Raw genomic sequence first — 16,623 nt, 5'->3', positions numbered from 1 at the left:
TAAAAAATAAAAATCAAATTTAATACAACAAAACCTTTGAATGTTGGGAGACCCATGCGGGACTCAATAAAAAGAAAAACGAAAAAAGAAAGGAGAAGAAGACAAAAATTGTCAGAGCCTCGTTGTCGCTCCCCAATCAACATGCATCGGTCCATCAGCAAGAGCTCATCACGCTGCTTCCAACACAACCACTGATGACAGTGTTCCATCACCGAAGGAAGCCGCATAAGCCATAAACCATGCATCAGACCATTAGCAAGAGCTCGTCACGCTGCTTCCAACACAACCACTGTTGACAGTGTTCCATCACCGAAGGAAGCTGTATAAGCCACTAGTGCATGTTTGATTTCTTATATATATATATATATATATATATATATATATATATATATATATATATATATATATATATATATATTGTTGATTCGACGCCAAGGGTTTGCAACAAAGAAAGATAAAATCAAAGCGTATAAACTTAAGACATCGATATAACAAAGAGTGACGTTTTATAACAAGAAAACAAGTAATTGTGGTGGCAGAAGACAGAACCACTGATTCAGACCAAGGCAAATGCTGTTGTCTGTGTCTTGTATTTTATTGAAAGCCTAATTGCAACAACTAAATTTCAATAAAAAGCATCTAATAGCAAAAAATCTCTTGTTCACCAAACAATAAATATTTTCTCCTTTTAATCTAAAATGTCCATCCTCCATAGCACCACCTGTACCGGCTCAATTTCTTGTCACCTGAGGAACTTTGTCCAATGATGCTCTTATTTTCTCCTCATCGAATGACAAGTCAACCATCTTTCCTTGCAAATACTTCTCATAAGATTTCAGGTCAAAATGGCCATGTCCACACATTGCCATGAGAATAACCTTTGCTTCTCCAGTCTCTTTACAATGCAGTGCTTCCCTTATGGTAGCAGCGATTGCATGAGTTGGCTCCGGTGCTGGTATTAGTCCTTCCGACCGAGCAAATTGTATGGCACCTGCATTGAAATAGAATTGTAAGCTTAGCGTTTTATTTATTGCCTCCAAGACAATTTAATTATGCATGGATGATGGATCCCCACTTCTACAATCTGACTGTAAATTTCACAGTTCATTAATAATTCTGCTATCAACATGAATGAAACTTGTATCGGTGCTGGTCCATAAGAAGGAAGACAGTTACCTCGAAAGCACTCGATCTGAGGGATTGCCATTGCTTCCATGAAACCCAATTCATACACATGAGAAATTAATGGAGCCATGCCATGGTAACGCAATCCACCTACAGTGTAGAAAATGTATTGCAATATAGGATTAGAAGAAGAAGAAAATGAAACTTTAAACATATCTGAGTCTTTAATAGAAACATCACATTACCAGCATGAATAGGGTCAGGAATGAAGTCATGTCCTAGAGTGTGCATCTTCATTAATGGAGTCATTCCTGCTGTATCTCCATAATCATATGCGTATACACCTTTTGTCAGTGAAGGACATGCTGCAGGTTCAACAGCTTTTATGACAGGGTTGATTTTCCCATTGAGCTTCTCTCGGATGAATGGGAAACTGAGTCCTGCAAAATTGGACCCTCCACCAGTACATCCTATTATCACATCAGGGGTTTCACCAATAGCCTCCATTTGTTTTATGCACTCCTCACCTATGACTGTCTGATGCAACAAAACATGATTCAGCACACTCCCCAAGCAGTACTTGGTGTCAGCATTTTTAGCTGCAACCTCTACAGCTTCTGATATAGCTATTCCTAAACTTCCTGGACTTGACGGATCCATCTGGAGAATTCTCCTCCCAGTCTCGGTAATGCTTGATGGAGATGGGTGTACCTTTGCACCCCAGGTCTCCATCATTAATCTACGATATGGTTTCTGATCATAAGAAGCGCGAACCTGCCACACCTGTACAAGGATTTAGAAGAAGATGCCAATGGTTCAAGTTAGGAATAGTAACAAAATTTAAGTGCAGGATCAGTGTATTTTAAAACCAAAAGCTTCGATAGGCACTAGGAAGGTGATCCTCTGAAATAAAATAGCAGGGCTGTGGCTACTTTGCCTAGACGACCCTTTCATATATAATTAGATTTAATCTAGCCATCCCCTCGTTAAAGGAAGAATATTTTACTGACCATGCAATACACTGTCCTCGTTGCTATAGAAATGAGGAATTGAAGTCGCGAAGTTCATGATACAATAGCTCTTTAGTTAACCGAACTATGAGTAAACCCGATTTGATTCAGCCTATTTCAATGCGTGAAAATACTTGTTGAGATTGATGAATAACTTAAACATTGTCTACCTCACAGTCAAGACCAAATAAGCTGCACGCAAAGGCCAATGAACATCCCCATTGGCCAGCACCAGTTTCTGTCACAACATTCTTGATGCCTTGCTGCGCATTGTAAAAAACTTGTGGGACTGCAGTGTTGGGTTTATGGGATCCGGCTGGGCTGCCACCTTCATACTTGTAGTAAATTCTGGCAGGTGTATCGAGAAGCTTTTCCAACCTCTTTGCTCTAAATGCAACAAAAATCATGTAAGATACCTCTGACCAGGGGCCAGGTACAAAAACACCTTAACGCATAGTCTATGATTGTAATATCATAATAAACCTGATCAATGGAGTTGGGCGCCAGAGACTGTAAATATCAAGAACTTCTTCCGGGATATCAATGAACTTGTCAGTGCTTGCCTCCTGCTTAATCAACTCATCAGGAAATAGAGGAGATAAATCTTCAGGTTTGACTGGTTCAAATGTTTTAGGATGCAGTGGGGGAGGAGGTTTCACTGAAAGATCTGCAACAACATTGTACCACTGATGAGGAATGCCAACCGCTTTCAAATCAGTGTTCAGAGAAGCTCTTGCTCTGACTCTGCCTCCATTTGAAAGCCTCAGATGCCTAGGCCTCGTTTTCAACATAAAAGACCCAATACATTGCTCCCAACCTTTCGAGAGAAACAGAAACAAGGAAGACAAGTCATTGACAACATATTGAGCAATCATGTTGTGAATAAATCTGTCCACTACAAATCAATACAGGAGAGTATTTGGTAAGTAATGGAGAACTGCTTCAGTCTGAGTAGCCTTGACAAATTAAAAGATGCAGAAATGGAAAACTGAACAATTCTGTAACTACTAATTCACATATGCAATCTTATGCAGTAGCAGGAGCCTTTTGCCTAATCCTTTGCAGAATAGTATTAAGGGAAACCGTTCTGAACACCTCTGGACAGGAAACATCTACAGTTATTACCGCAACCAACAACATTTTGCACGAAAATTGAGCTGCCTTATATGCTGTATATGACACAGTAGTGGTTTTTGAGTTATATAAAAGCTTTATTGACCAATCTTCTTGGACTTTCCAAGTTCAAGAAAGATGCAGGCAAGTTAACTTCAGGTTACCAAATTCTTCAGCAGACAATCCAGTAATCAAAATTTTTCACATGATTAAAGAAAGTGCAAATGTGGTCTGTATCAAATCAAATATCCATAGAAGCTCAAACACAACAACCTAACAAGTACAAGATCATAAAAGAAAAAGAAGATCGCAAGAAAAGAAAGATGAAAAAAGAAATTTTACCTCTGATGGAGATTCTTGATGGGCTTGAAATGAGAACTGGATCTGCTATGAAAGTTGCTTGAATGGCCATATCCAGCTTGTGGTTTTCTCACTTCCAAGTTGTTCAGTCTTAGACCTTGGAAATGATAGTCAAAGTATAGACCTAGTACTAATATGTTATTCAAGTTTTTGGCACATGAAAGATGAGTAGACGCCTAATTTAATGTGCATTAATTAAAGATACGCGATCATGTAGGAAACGAAGCATTGTTTGGTTGAACGTTGGAGTGCTATGAACTGCACTGCTTTCTTTTTTCTTTCTTTTTTTTGTAGTGTATGCACTGAATTTCAATTGACTAACCTAGGAAGACAGGAACATTTGCCTGGAAGTAGAAGTAGCCGTGTAAAAAAATAAAAAATAAAAACAATTAAGTTATAAATATATTGAATTGAAAATACAGAACATGAAAATAAATTTATCATTGAAAAATTTTGAGTTGGATTTTTGTATTTAATTTTACTTTATCATCTTCAATTCACATAAAATATAAGCATATACTTTAATTTTAAGATAGGTTTAATATCTCAATAATTAGACATATTGATGTTACTAATTCTTCTTGATCAGCTAGTTTAATAAATTATTCTGGTCATCTAAATACAGATATTACTAGCTCTTTTCAATAAATTAGTCTAATAAATTATCCCCTGTATTTACAGCATGCATTTTAAAAAAAAAATTGCAGTTATATAATTCTAGAAGTTTATTATAAATAGCGAAGGTAAGGATACCTACTTAATGCCTGTACTCATATTGTAATTTCTTGTTCCTAGACCAAGATTCTGCGACCTCTCATACACCAACATGTATTCTGTCATCAAACACCTATTTAAATCATACATTTCAAGCAAGTTTTTCTCTCATTTTTAAATACAAGTTTCGGCTGAAGATGAGGTTTTTATCCCTAAAAAAAAAACTAAAATATTTTCTTCAATTTTCATGCAATTTTCATTATACACATTCATCAAATACTTTTTGTGCTTCTTCTTCTTCACCAGTAACTACCAGGTAACCAGTGTGCGGACCTCCCGGTGGCTCTCTTGAAAGAGCACCTGGGAAATTCCTGTACAGGGAAAGAGGCCTTGTCACATATAAGTTTCTGCCCCAGTCAGTGGAGTGGAAGTGGGAGATATAACTCTTACTGCACTCTCAAACATCCCCTGAAAGTAGATTGTGTTTTCAATATAGATGGCTCTAGTGAATCCTTGTCAACTATTACAACCTAAAAATGAGAATTAAATTCAACTATACCACATTCCACACCCATCAACCAAATGCACGCAACTAACAACAGGCTCTGGGGATGCTGTTACTTATAGGAATCAGGCCAACCCTTCCACACCCATCAACCAAATGCATGCAACTAACAACAGGCTCTGGGGATGCTGTTACTTATAGGAATCAGGCCAACCCCAGCTCTCTGTTTGCCTATGTCTGGATTGGGAGCGTCCGGGCATATAAACTGCGTTCGAGCACCAGCTTGAGAAGAAAAGTTGTCAGTATCAGAGCTTTACTTGAATAGATCCCAGAATGTATTGCAAATTGCATACTCAAGCACTTCTTCTGTGTTTACTCTGGCATAGTATATGTAAACAGAAAATGGTGGATGGTACGTTTTAAGAGCGATGGCGAAAATGACGACTCTTCTATATATCGAAGACCATTTGGACCTCCCCAAAAACAGAGAAAGAAAAAATCATTTGCTAGTCGCACATTGTTTTATTAGAACTAATCAAATTAGTAAATTACAATGTGAAAACTCCTCTCGTGCCAATGTTGCTTCTCAATCGTACAACTCCCAGCAGCTTTATTAAATCTGCATAACCACATCATAAAACATGTAAGCCTTTGGACAATAAATGCTTTTACTACAGCAACAAAAACAAGCAGCTCAGTAAATTCAATATTTGACAGACATGAATGACTAACCAAGGAGATAGACTTGAGCACAGAAAATAAATCATGATTCAAGTTTTCAAAAGAGAATCACCAAGTGCTTTTGCCTTTTGGAATAAAAAAAAAAATTGTAAAGGGTCAGGCAAATCACATCAGTTAATGAGCAGGGAAACAAGAATCTTGGTGTCTTCAAAATTATGGATTGCACAAAACTGGACAATATGTGTGACCACTGGCGGGGACTGACCATGGGCATCTGAGGATCTAAGAAAGAAGGATCATAGCGGTAGTAATTTTGATTTACGTTAATTTTGCACGTTAGAACAGATTGTTCATATTTTTGTAAAGCAGAAGCCTTCAAATTTCAATTATTTTGAAACATCAGATCGTGGCTTTTTCTTTATCACTTTTCAGCCAAAAAATCACCTTATTCAGAACCCCAGGCCCGCTGGAAGTTTGTAGAGAAGCAGCTCAAGCATTTAGTTCAAGAAATGCCTTGATAATACCCATCATTTGTCCCCCAGGAAACCGTCCAAGGCATCCTCTTGCTGCTGCTATCTCACTAAGTTCACAAACTGAATCACCACTGAAAGCTTTAAGCTGTTTGCTGCTCCTCTCCTTTTCTGCGCTCTCAGTTTCCACTAGGTTTTCACCAGCCTTAACAACTGGAAGAGGAAATGGATCAAGGGAAGTTTCCATTATGATAGACTCTCCACCTACCGCACCCACAAAATCTCTCAACCGGCACATGGAAAATGGAACTGGTTCAAAACTATGGTCTCCGTATTCAACTGGTGTAGAGTGATCTCCAGTGACACAAAGGAAGTACTGGAACTTTCCAGTTGATTCTGCCTGCAAGAGGAGCTTGGCCAGCTGGCCTATAGCTCGATCCACAGCTTCCAATGCTTTAACTTTCAAAATGCTTGCCTTGTCATGGCCTGCATCATCTATTGCCTGAGATACCAAAAATCAAGTAAATAAATCACCAATCAGACATTGAGACCTTGTAATCTAAGCATAGAGGTCAGGCATTCAACCTTTCAAACAATTTTCTATCTAAACCAGTTAAGTCACAAGGGAACAAAATAAACTGGTAAAGCAATTAGGGAGAAAAAAAAAAGCCTCCAAGCAATAAAATGATTTTTAGAGCCTTCAATTTAGCCTTGTCAAGAAATAAAATGAGCTATTTTTCCAAACAAAATGCTGAATATGTCCTGAACTCTTACAGTCTATGCTCAATCAGTCTAGTTCTTTTTTTGAGGGCATTGAATCCTGGAAAGGATCTATCTCCTAGAAAGTCTTTGGTCTGGGACTAGACAGCATAATTTACAATTTCTGCCTAAAATGCTAGCAAGCTCCTGATAGTATTTTCTATCTAACAATGATTAAATGAAAGTTTTAATTAAAGAACAGAAAAGAATGAATGAGGCTATACAATAAAAAATCTCATTCTGCTACAAAAGGCAGCATTGTTTTAATTGTGCAGTTGATGTGAAAATGGCAAAAAGATAAAGATAATACATGGACTTAGAAGGTTAAGACCTTAATGTGGAGAAACCCAAAATCATAGCCATCTGGTTGTCCTGGTTTGTGCTCGTCCTCCCCTGGTACAAATACATTGGGAGAAGGCGCCAATGGAGCTGAGAGTGCCTTAGCTATGACCGTTGCTTTGGAAGTCAAAAGTGTTTGATAATCTCCAGTTGCTCCAGGAGCTTCTAGGATATCAATATCTAATGATAGCCCTAAACCAGCTATGATTTTAGTGGGAGCTACCATGCATGGCCATAAACCATGTTTATTTTCAAAAGAAGGAACCTGCACAATAATAATAAGAAATATACTCAAATCTGTACAGCATAAAAAGATTATATATAAAACATCTCATATGATACAACTCTTCATTGAAAATTTCAGATTCTTTGTTCCTTTTATACCCAATAATCTTCAAATAAGAACATTAAAATCCATCAATTTTTTGTTGCAACCTTAATTATTGCACAGACATGGCAGCAGAATGCAACAGTCCTGCCCCTCTCATGCCGCCAGTGATGTTTAGTGTTGCTAGATGTGAAATTTTACCTCCCATACAATTTTTCATCCAAACAATGAGACATTCACAACGAAAAGCCAGACCACCCAACCAAGCCCAGGACCAAATCAATACTTGAATAATCTAGAAGTTTCTCATGTTGGCTCAGTTATTGTTCATCAAAAAAGTAAACATCAAGGGAACAGTATCAATGAGGTTTTTCAATTGATAAAGCAATTCCCATCTCCTGATGACTAAAATGAATAAGAAATTGAGATTTCGTTTCCTAGATTTCTCACTGCCTTATCTGGAAAAAATGGCCATGATTCATTGAAGGATTGAGACAATGCACCTCAATTCGAATGCCACATCCTCGTAAGAGGACAACATTAGCAATATTCTTTCCTTCTGCTGCTCGTTTTGCGTTTAATGGGTGAGAAACCAGAATACGAGATATCTCCCTGGATAACTCATTAACAACTGCAGCTGTATGTCTTGCCTCATCAGTGTCATCTAAGGCTTCAGCTTGAAGAAGTAAGCGGTTGTCCTTCAGTGGATCTGTTCCTGATATATTACAACTCAGTCTTGGCCCTTTCACCACCACTCCACATCTATGTTCTGTGGCATACCTGTAGGAAGTGGTTTCTTGTCATACACAAGAACCTTGAACTTCATCAACCAAAGGACAAAAAATGTTTCATATTATAGGTTTCAGAGAATTTACATGGGTTTATACTGGATAATTGGAGTGGTATAGTGAAAAAAGACAGTTGGCCAAGCACATTTACCATGTTGAACTTGCTTAGTTAGGCATGCTTTTTTTCTCCTCTAACCTTATCTTAAAGTCATTAGATGTTACCAATATAGAAGACACAAACACCCCCAAATAACCAGACAATAATAGCAGAAAAGGGTAATTAGCATATATATAATAAAATTTGAAACTTGAAGGTTCCAATCAAACTTTTAAACGAGAAGATCGTTGATGCAATTTTCTAAAGCAACAAGTTGAATTAAGCCATTCTCAAACACCTAAAAAAAAACCTTGGTAAGAGCTCCTTCACATCAGTATGTGAGTTTGATTTTTCGAGTTTGTTTGCAGCCAACAAGAGCAAGATTAACTCAAATTGTTCATTGACGTGAAGAAGTTTGCAAAGAGTTTGTGACTAACCTAGTCTAAGCAAGTTCATCTAATCGGTTTATTTGAGGGTCCATAAATTTCAGATAAAGAAGGGTGACTGCAAAAAAAAGAAGGGTGGCCAGTTAATTTTTTTAGAATATCCAGTTTATTTGAGTGCATTCTTGTTGTCTTGATTAATCAAGAAGTTACTGCATTTGCAAAGAATCTGCACCTGACTCTGACTTCATATTCCGGGAAAGACGGCAACTTCATTCCATCCAGAGCTGCACAGAGAATTGGCCCTTCTTTATCAAAATGCCTGTCAGCCCTTCTACTGGTGACTATTCCAGTTTCCTCATCTAATGTTGCAAAATTTGACTGCAGATAAAAAGCAAACAGAAATGGCATTAAATGGGTAAACCAACAACAACAAATTGTAGTTTCTCCAATGTTAAAATTTAGTGTGCAAAAAATGTAACTGGAAGCATAAAATATGAATAAAAAAAATTAGAAAGGGATGGAAAGGAAAAAACCATTGAGCTATGTTAGAGCTGGAAAATTGTCTACTTCACAGACTGCAGGGCTTTTTCTACCCACCAAGTTGACACAACTCTCTGTATTAATATATAGGTAAAACATAAGGGACTATTGGGGGAAAGAGATTCACGTTAAGGCCATGAAAGTGAGTAACAAACGTTTTAAATGTTCTCACTCTCTGACAGGCAGAAGAGTTTTAATTTGGAGAGCATAATCCCATTAATAAATAAAAAACAATAGCAAGATAATTCAAGAATGCTCTTCTCTGATTTAAAAATGCATCACAAGAAAAAAGGAAGAAGCACATGGGATTAAATTCAAGATCTAAGCACATATGTTGTAATCATGTACAATTTCTCTTGATAAAGAATCCCTGTTTCTAGGGTATTAAATATAGTTTCTTTGTTCAGTTGTGCATGCAGTGAGTAAAGGTTCATGAGTAAATGACAAAGTTCATTCTTTAAGTATGGAATATAATAACTCTATTTACTACGACAACATCCCACATGCTTAATACAAAACAAGGTAGTAATCATCCAAAGGGCAAGACCAAAATAAAATAAACCTTGAAAAGTGGTTGAAGTAAGCAAAGATGTATACTCACTTTGAATGCAATATCGCCAGGAGACATTGCCAATCCAGCACCCATGGACTCAAAGGCTCCTCGACCCTTGTAGTACACTCGTGGGTCATAACCTAATAAAGAAAGGTGAGCAGTGTCACTTCCACAACCCAAGCCTACTTCAACAGGGTCCATAAGGCCATTAACTCCGGCAGATGCAATAGCATCTAAGTTAGGCACGTTTGCTGCTTGCAAAGGAGTCTTGTATCCAAGCCTTGGCAATGATACATCACCCAACCCATCAATCAGGATAAATGCCACTCTCCTCTTTGGATGCTGGGCAGTAACCATGCTTCTATATGTCACGTCTAATTCTGCCTCGTAGTTAAATTACAAGTGGCTGTGCAAAAACAACATGAAATGAAAATTTTAATTATAGGTTAATTCAAAGCAAAGAGTTTCCGAGCTGAGTCAGAAGACAATTTAAAGCTACATCAAATATCAAAACAAACTGCTTTGAGCTCATGTTCCTTAAAATGTACTGATTTCAGTTATGGCGTGCAAGTCAGTGGTAAATCACACAGTGATTAGAATTATCATAAACTCAAAAAGCCAGTGACTTCAACAAGTAAATCATTAAAGTAGTGATACAATGGTGATATACATATCAAATTCAATCAAGTTGCTTTCTAAATTGAAAATCCATAATAACTTCACTGTGGCAGAGACTGATTTCTTCAAATTAACAGCAAAACACAAAATGGGTTTCTCACATTATAGCTAAAACACAGTAAAAAAACCGACCAAAACGGCCTAAAATCAATCAAAGAATAGCCCAATAAAGTATTAATCAACAACAACAAAAAGAAAGCAAAAATCAAGTGCTTCAATTCCTCCAGTCATAACTTACCAAAAAAAAACTTTACTTTCAATGATTCTCCGATGAAATCTTAAGAAATTAACAATTTCATGTTAATTAAGGAATAAAACAATAACAATTAAGGAATTAACTACTAATTAATGGCAGTATGATTACAGAACTCTTGCCTCAAAAGACCAAAAAAAGAAGAACCTTCAATGGTGATTTCAATTTAGTTTATTTGGTCTCTAATGAACCCACTGACGAGTAGGGTTTTGATTGTTTAACAAAGGAGAATCTTTAAAAGATGAATATCAGGGTCAGTGTCACCTTTTTGCTCTGTTCTTGCTCTGGCTTGGAAGGGCTAAAACTGAAAGAGCATCAAAATTCCAGGCAAATAGATTTAAATAAATAATAAATTGTGTATTTACGTTTATCTCTTATTATGTTTGGTAAATTAACTGAATTGCCACTTGAGGGGTGTGGTTGGTTATCTGGATATTCGTGCTCTGCTCTCAGATTTGTCTCTTCCAAGATTTACGCATGATCAAGATCCTAGAGTTTTTGTTTACGGCATTAAAAAAAATAAAAAATAAAACAATCTTAATTAATTGTTTGGGTCAGCTTAAAATGCTAGAATAAAAGCTGAGCCAAATGATTAGGATATTCTCTCTCTAAATTTTTCCATAAAATGTGTATAGAAATGCATATCCCTTCACACAAAAAAAAAACATAAAATAAAATAAAGATAGCAAGGTCAAGCTGTATAAAATTATGCAGATCCCAGTAGAAGCAGATCCAATGATAGAAGAAGAAAAAAAAAGAAATGGGTTGGTGTAAACTAAGAGAAAATAAAAGGTAAAACCTAAAACGTGTAGAAACTACTATTTTAAAATCATCTTGATCGGACAAGTTGACTCATAACTCAGGAGTTTAAATCGGGCAGGGTTCTAAAAAAAATTAAAAGAGAATTAACCTGACGTGAAATGATAAAAAAATACTTGGATTGACTGTGACTTGATCAACCCGAGGCAAATTTAGTTAAAACCATATCAAAACTCGCTGAGTATTTTTCTTTGTTTAAATTTTTTTAAAATAATATTATTTTAATTTTTTAATAAAATAAAAAAAATTGGTTTACTTTGGTTAATTTACGTAGTAAAAAGAAAACAAAAATGATGGTACTCAAAATAATCAAATCAAGGAAGAAATACTAATCAGTAAATCTAATATCCAACACAACATAATAAAATCAAATTATTTCTTAATTTAAAAAATAATATCTGTAAAAATTAAGATTATAGATCTACCAATATGACTCTTACAGTAAAAATATTTATTAAAATAAAAAACTGGAAATATTTATTTTTAAAATCAATTTTCACCTTTTTTATAAAGTCATAAATTGCAGTAAAAATACAATTCCTATATAATCCTCCGTATATTTCTCCCAAGTCATAAATTGCACCGTGGGCCTTTTCCCTTGAGAAAGATTGTAAAAAAATGCCTCTATTTCCCATCTACTTGACAGTTATGTCTCTATAATCCCCTTCCCTAGGGAGAGAAGGCCTAACTAGTAATATAGGAAATTCAATCTCTCTGCTAGCTTCAAATCAAAGCTTGACTAAGCAGGATAGGAAGCAGCGAAGCTAAGTAGCATGTCAGGGAAGGGATTAGCTGGGAAAACTTGATGAGCAATTGTGTCTTGCCATGCTTATAAATGTTAAAGCAGAAGGGGATAACATGGTATCTGTAGGAACAGTACCTATGAACATTATCCAGGGAGCTGCTTTGGTATATACATGTATGAAAGTTTTGGCTCTGACAAGGGCTCTACAACTCTCGCATAAAAATTAATGGATCGGTGCTGATTATTGCAGATTACATACAATGAAGCTTTATTCCAAAAACATCTGTAGATCATTTTGCTAGTACAATCGGTAAAGTAAAACAAATCATATTCTTCAGTGCTTTTCTATAGTCCTTACTGGCATCCAATCATGTGTCCTTCAGTGCTTTTCTTTCTTTTGTTCTTTGTAAGGAATCTAAGCTAGACAAAGGATTTCGTTCTTCTTTACCTATTTTTGACAATTTTAGTTTTCCATCAGGGTAGCTAAGAGGGTTTTGGACCTCTTGAGGGTTTTGAGAAGCTCTTTTGCTAATCCTTTCTAATACCCCAAGGCTATTATCCTTACTCGCTTTGAACCAAATTTGGAAGGATAAATTGCTTTATGAGGAGATAAAACTTTTGTTTAGGGCACCTTAATAGGGTAGACACTAATGAGCTTTTGCATGTAATAGACCAAATAAGGCTCAGTCTTCTGATGTGTGTTTGTGATGTGCCTTCATATGAGAGAAACACAGGAGTGATTTGTTTTCACTGTTGACGTGCAAAGAGATTTTACAAGTATTGACTTGGGATTTATTCTTAGAGAAATTTACTAGTACATAACCAGTACATTATCTGTGAAAAGATCATAAGTGGCTGGGGAATTATATCCTAAAAAGAATAAATGAATGCACAGTTCTTGGTTTCTGATGTTAATTTTAGCTTTTCATGCGCTTTTCCCTCTGCTTGCATGTGCACACAGCCACACATAGATTAGTTTGTGTCATAATGATGAAACTATATATTTACTGCAGCAACTAGTTATATATGAGACATCAGCATCGGAGCTGGATATAATTAGAGATATTTCTCGGACCTTCCCATCTCATGTTCTCTTCCAGCAGAGACATGGTCCTGGTCAAAGGTCGCTGTACAATGTTTTGAAGGCTTACTCTGTGTATGATAGAGATGTTGGATATGTTCAGGTCTGAGACTTGTGTGATTTATGGATCTTAAATTGACTTAATTCACTGACTGGAGAATGACAGTTCAATTGTTAAAAAATGCAGGGGATGGGATTTTTAGCTGGTTTGCTGCTTCTTTATATGAGTGAAGAGGATGCTTTTTGGTTGCTGGTTGCATTGCTGAAAGGAGCGGTCCATGCTCCAATGGAGGGATTATATCAGGTAATTCATTTATACGAAGAGCTTCTTGTTCACATTTGTAAAGTTGTGGTTAGCGCAGATTATTGGCTGTGAGATGCTAATTCCCTACAATCATAGATATAGATCACTGTCAAGTCAGCACAAACTGGGCTAGATAAAGCAACACGATGCGATAAGATTTGCATTTATACATCTCAACAAGTTTTCATGTGGCTTTGTTGTGGTGGCTTGGTGTTTCAGGGAGAGTGCTGAAAGGAAGCGTTATCATCACCCATCAACTTCCTTGACAGTGCATACACCATATAATGGTGGTGTCACTTGCAACTTTTCACTTAAATAGTAGCTTAAAGAATTATATCCTCTGTTAGCGTTAAAAAAAATTGAAGGATGCCCTCTGCTGATGAAATCAGGCTTGAATTTCCTCTGTTTCTCTCCCACGCACACCACTCGTGCACACTTACACTTGGAATGCCTTGATAAGGAGCTGGGACCGCTTCTTGATAATTTGTTTAGCCAAGTTCAGAATTACAAGATGCATATTTATCTACATTACAATTTCAAATACCATAACCTAGAGGGGTGGCTTACCGCTTCCTCAAACTTAGGAAAAGGCCAGCCACTATGGAGTTTTAACTTTGATTCCGTACTCCTTGTTATTTGGATATGTTCAGGTCTGTTTACCTTGGTAATAATTACACTTGGTACTTCTTAGAAGGAGAGTTGATTCACTTCATTTCTTTTTGCTTCTTGTTCCTAGTTAAAGATTGCAAGCCAACAGAAGTTTCTTGTGCTAACCAGCTCATAAAGATTTTGGCTGACACAGAATTCTTATCCAGCCAGATTGGGTTGGTAGTGGGACATCATCACAGAATTAGGGCAACAGAAATGCTTCATCTGTGTCATCATCGAGAAAACGTGCAGTTGCAAAATTGTTCATGAGCATCCTTAAACACCTGTAGAATAGTTGAAGATATATGTTGTCTGGTCCCCTGTGCTAAGCCTGCAGATACACATTTCTTGGAAGCATCATGATTAGTTTTTCAATAAGAAGATAGATATCAAGAGCACCATTGAAGAATCGCCTTTTTTTGATAAGTTCCATGCATTTGCTGCATCTTGTATAGTAGTTTACTTTCCGCCCCACACGCAAAAGCATAGGCTCTAATGAAGCTAATGTCTCGTCAGAATTTATTCCTAAGCAGTGGATGCCCGTGCAATTTGACGGAAGTGTCGGCATATCTTCCCTTTAATAATGGTGCTGGCAACCATTAAGGTTAAATTTGATTAGGGTTTCAAGATAGAAGTTCTAGAAGAATCATAAATATGATGGTTAGAATGATAGAACAGAAACCTAAAAAAATAAAGATATAAATTCTTGTCATTTTAAAATTCAAAGATATAACCTTTTATCCCTAGTATTTTATTTTAATTTTAATTTTTCTGTTTTGATACATTAATCAAAAGATTAACTTGGAAAATATAAGAATTTGATTCCTTTTCAAAAGGAAATTATTCTTTTTTATTATTATTATTATTAACGTGGGTGTCCGGGGCAGCTTGTGTGCATTTCGACAAATTCTACGGGCTCTAAAGTTAACGACCATGTAAACTTCCAGTGACCATTATATTAGTAACTACAGGACTCGAATATGAGATCATAAAGGAAGCAAATCTCTTGATCTCAAACTCTTACAACTAAGCCTAGATAGTTAATGAAATTATTCTTTAATTAAGGCTATAATGGGCCTATATTTATATTTGTCATATTGCTAATTTGTGAAAGCTAATAATAATAAATAAATCATGTCATTGAGTTTGATTGTTATATTTATCATTAATAAGAACTCTAAAACACGTAGGTTTTTCACTGTAGCAGCAGGTTTTGTTTTTTTTTTTTACATGTTTTTTTTTCTTTTTTTTTTACCCAAAATTGATTTCTTCAAAAAAATTAAAAAAAAAATTGTTTCAAAATTATCTTTGCTAATTGTTTTTAAATATTGAGCTGGTTGAAAATTTAACTATGCAGTTTTTTTCTTTAAAACATTGTGGATTGCTATAATATTCTCATACATTGTTTTCTCTTGTTTTTATGATTTCTTTATTTTTTTTTCAAAATAGTCTTTGTAGATTTTATTTTTTTTTATATTAAGTTGGTTGAAAATTTATCTTTGTAGTTTTTTTTTTAAAAAAAATATGGATTGCTATAGTGTTTCCCCTATATAATTTTTGTTTTGCTGCAGTGTTTTTCCATATATTTTTTTAAAAAATTATCTTTATCAAATTTATTTTTTCAATATTAAGCTGACTGATAATCTAGCTTTAACTTTTCCCACATGTTTTTTTTATTTTTTTATTTGTTTTTCTTTTTTCCCAAAATTGTCATTTTTTACATATTTTCTTTTTTTTTGTTTTGTTTTTTTCAGAATTATTTTTGTTGATTTTATTTTTTTACTATTAAGCTGGTTGAAAATTTAGTTTTTTTATCTTTTTTTTAAAACACTGTAACTTCCCCTACGTGTTTTTTTTCCGCTTTTGTTTCCTTTTTTTTACATGTTTTTTTTTCATATCTTTTACCCAAAATTGATTTTTTGTTTTTTTAAATAGCCTTTGTCGGTTTTTTTTATATATTGAGCTGGTTGAGAACTTAGCTCTGTAGCTTTTTTTTAAAAAAAAAAAACACTATAGATTACTACAATGTTTCCCTTACATGGTTTTTGTTTGGCTGCAGTGTTTCCCTCACATGTTTTTTTTTTAAATTATCTTTGTTAAATTTATTTTTTCAATATTGAGTTAGTTGAGAATTTAGCTTTAGCTTTAGCTTTCCCCACGTTTTTTTTATTTTTTAAAATTTTCCCCATGTTTTTTCATTATAATTATAATTATTATAATTATAATTATAATAATAATAATTATTATTATTATTATATTATATTACTGTTTTTTTCTTTTGTTTTTTCTTTTTAATTTTTGATGAGTTATTTTTTTCATTTAGTTTA

General features: G+C 35.2%; 2 protein-coding genes and 1 long non-coding RNA gene across 8 annotated transcripts; 1 reads left to right on the top strand and 2 right to left on the bottom strand.

Moving 5' to 3' along the window:
• Positions 1-489: 489 nt before the first annotated feature.
• LOC133670518 (uncharacterized) lies at positions 490-3,864 on the bottom strand. Its single transcript, XM_062091028.1, has 6 exons — positions 3,591-3,864; positions 2,619-2,952; positions 2,306-2,522; positions 1,371-1,908; positions 1,177-1,275; positions 490-991 (listed from the first exon to the last, which is right to left on the bottom strand). The coding sequence occupies exons 1-6, from the start codon at positions 3,658-3,660 to the stop codon at positions 732-734; spliced, it is 1,518 nt and encodes a 505-aa protein (XP_061947012.1). The 5' UTR covers positions 3,661-3,864; the 3' UTR covers positions 490-731.
• A 1,392-nt stretch (positions 3,865-5,256) lies between these two features.
• Positions 5,257-11,057, bottom strand: LOC133671467 (uncharacterized). Of its 4 annotated transcripts, none has more exons than XM_062092236.1 (7): positions 10,964-11,057; positions 9,817-10,174; positions 8,908-9,053; positions 7,908-8,184; positions 7,069-7,341; positions 5,953-6,480; positions 5,257-5,446 (listed from the first exon to the last, which is right to left on the bottom strand). In XM_062092236.1, the coding sequence occupies exons 2-6, from the start codon at positions 10,123-10,125 to the stop codon at positions 5,998-6,000; spliced, it is 1,488 nt and encodes a 495-aa protein (XP_061948220.1). In that variant the 5' UTR covers positions 10,126-10,174; positions 10,964-11,057; the 3' UTR covers positions 5,257-5,446; positions 5,953-5,997. The 4 variants fall into 4 exon arrangements, with proteins under 4 accessions (XP_061948220.1, XP_061948219.1, XP_061948221.1 ...); XM_062092235.1 differs by having other exon boundaries at positions 10,822-11,011; XM_062092237.1 differs by having other exon boundaries at positions 10,847-11,011.
• Positions 11,058-12,127: 1,070 nt separating this feature from the next.
• On the top strand, positions 12,128-14,705 carry LOC133671165 (uncharacterized). 3 transcript variants are annotated; one of them, XR_009834218.1, is made up of 5 exons: positions 12,128-12,427; positions 12,514-12,573; positions 13,277-13,447; positions 13,532-13,648; positions 14,385-14,705. It is a non-coding gene; the product is annotated as an uncharacterized LOC133671165 (long non-coding RNA). The 3 variants fall into 3 exon arrangements; XR_009834217.1 differs by having other exon boundaries at positions 12,128-12,437; XR_009834216.1 differs by having other exon boundaries at positions 12,132-12,573.
• The last annotated feature ends 1,918 nt before the right edge of the window (positions 14,706-16,623 follow it).

Source organism: Populus nigra, chromosome 13 (assembly GCF_951802175.1).
Source record: "Populus nigra chromosome 13, ddPopNigr1.1, whole genome shotgun sequence".
Classification (NCBI taxonomy): domain Eukaryota; kingdom Viridiplantae; phylum Streptophyta; class Magnoliopsida; order Malpighiales; family Salicaceae; genus Populus; species Populus nigra.
This window is presented reverse-complemented; position numbering and strand designations above follow the sequence as displayed.

Coding starts and splice junctions, on each gene's coding strand:
- LOC133670518 (XM_062091028.1), bottom strand. CDS start 3,660: ATGGCCATTCAAGCAACTTTCATAGCAGATCCAGTTCTCATTTCAAGC. Junction 2,523..2,618: donor CGCCCAACTCCATTGATCAG/GTTTATTATGAT, acceptor TGTTGCATTTAG/AGCAAAGAGGTTGGAAAAGC. Junction 1,276..1,370: donor TCCTGACCCTATTCATGCTG/GTAATGTGATGT, acceptor TCTACACTGTAG/GTGGATTGCGTTACCATGGC.
- LOC133671467 (XM_062092236.1), bottom strand. CDS start 10,125: ATGGTTACTGCCCAGCATCCAAAGAGGAGAGTGGCATTTATCCTGATT. Junction 8,185..8,907: donor GAATATGAAGTCAGAGTCAG/GTGCAGATTCTT, acceptor CACTTCCTACAG/GTATGCCACAGAACATAGAT. Junction 7,342..7,907: donor GATGTGGCATTCGAATTGAG/GTGCATTGTCTC, acceptor ATTATTGTGCAG/GTTCCTTCTTTTGAAAATAA.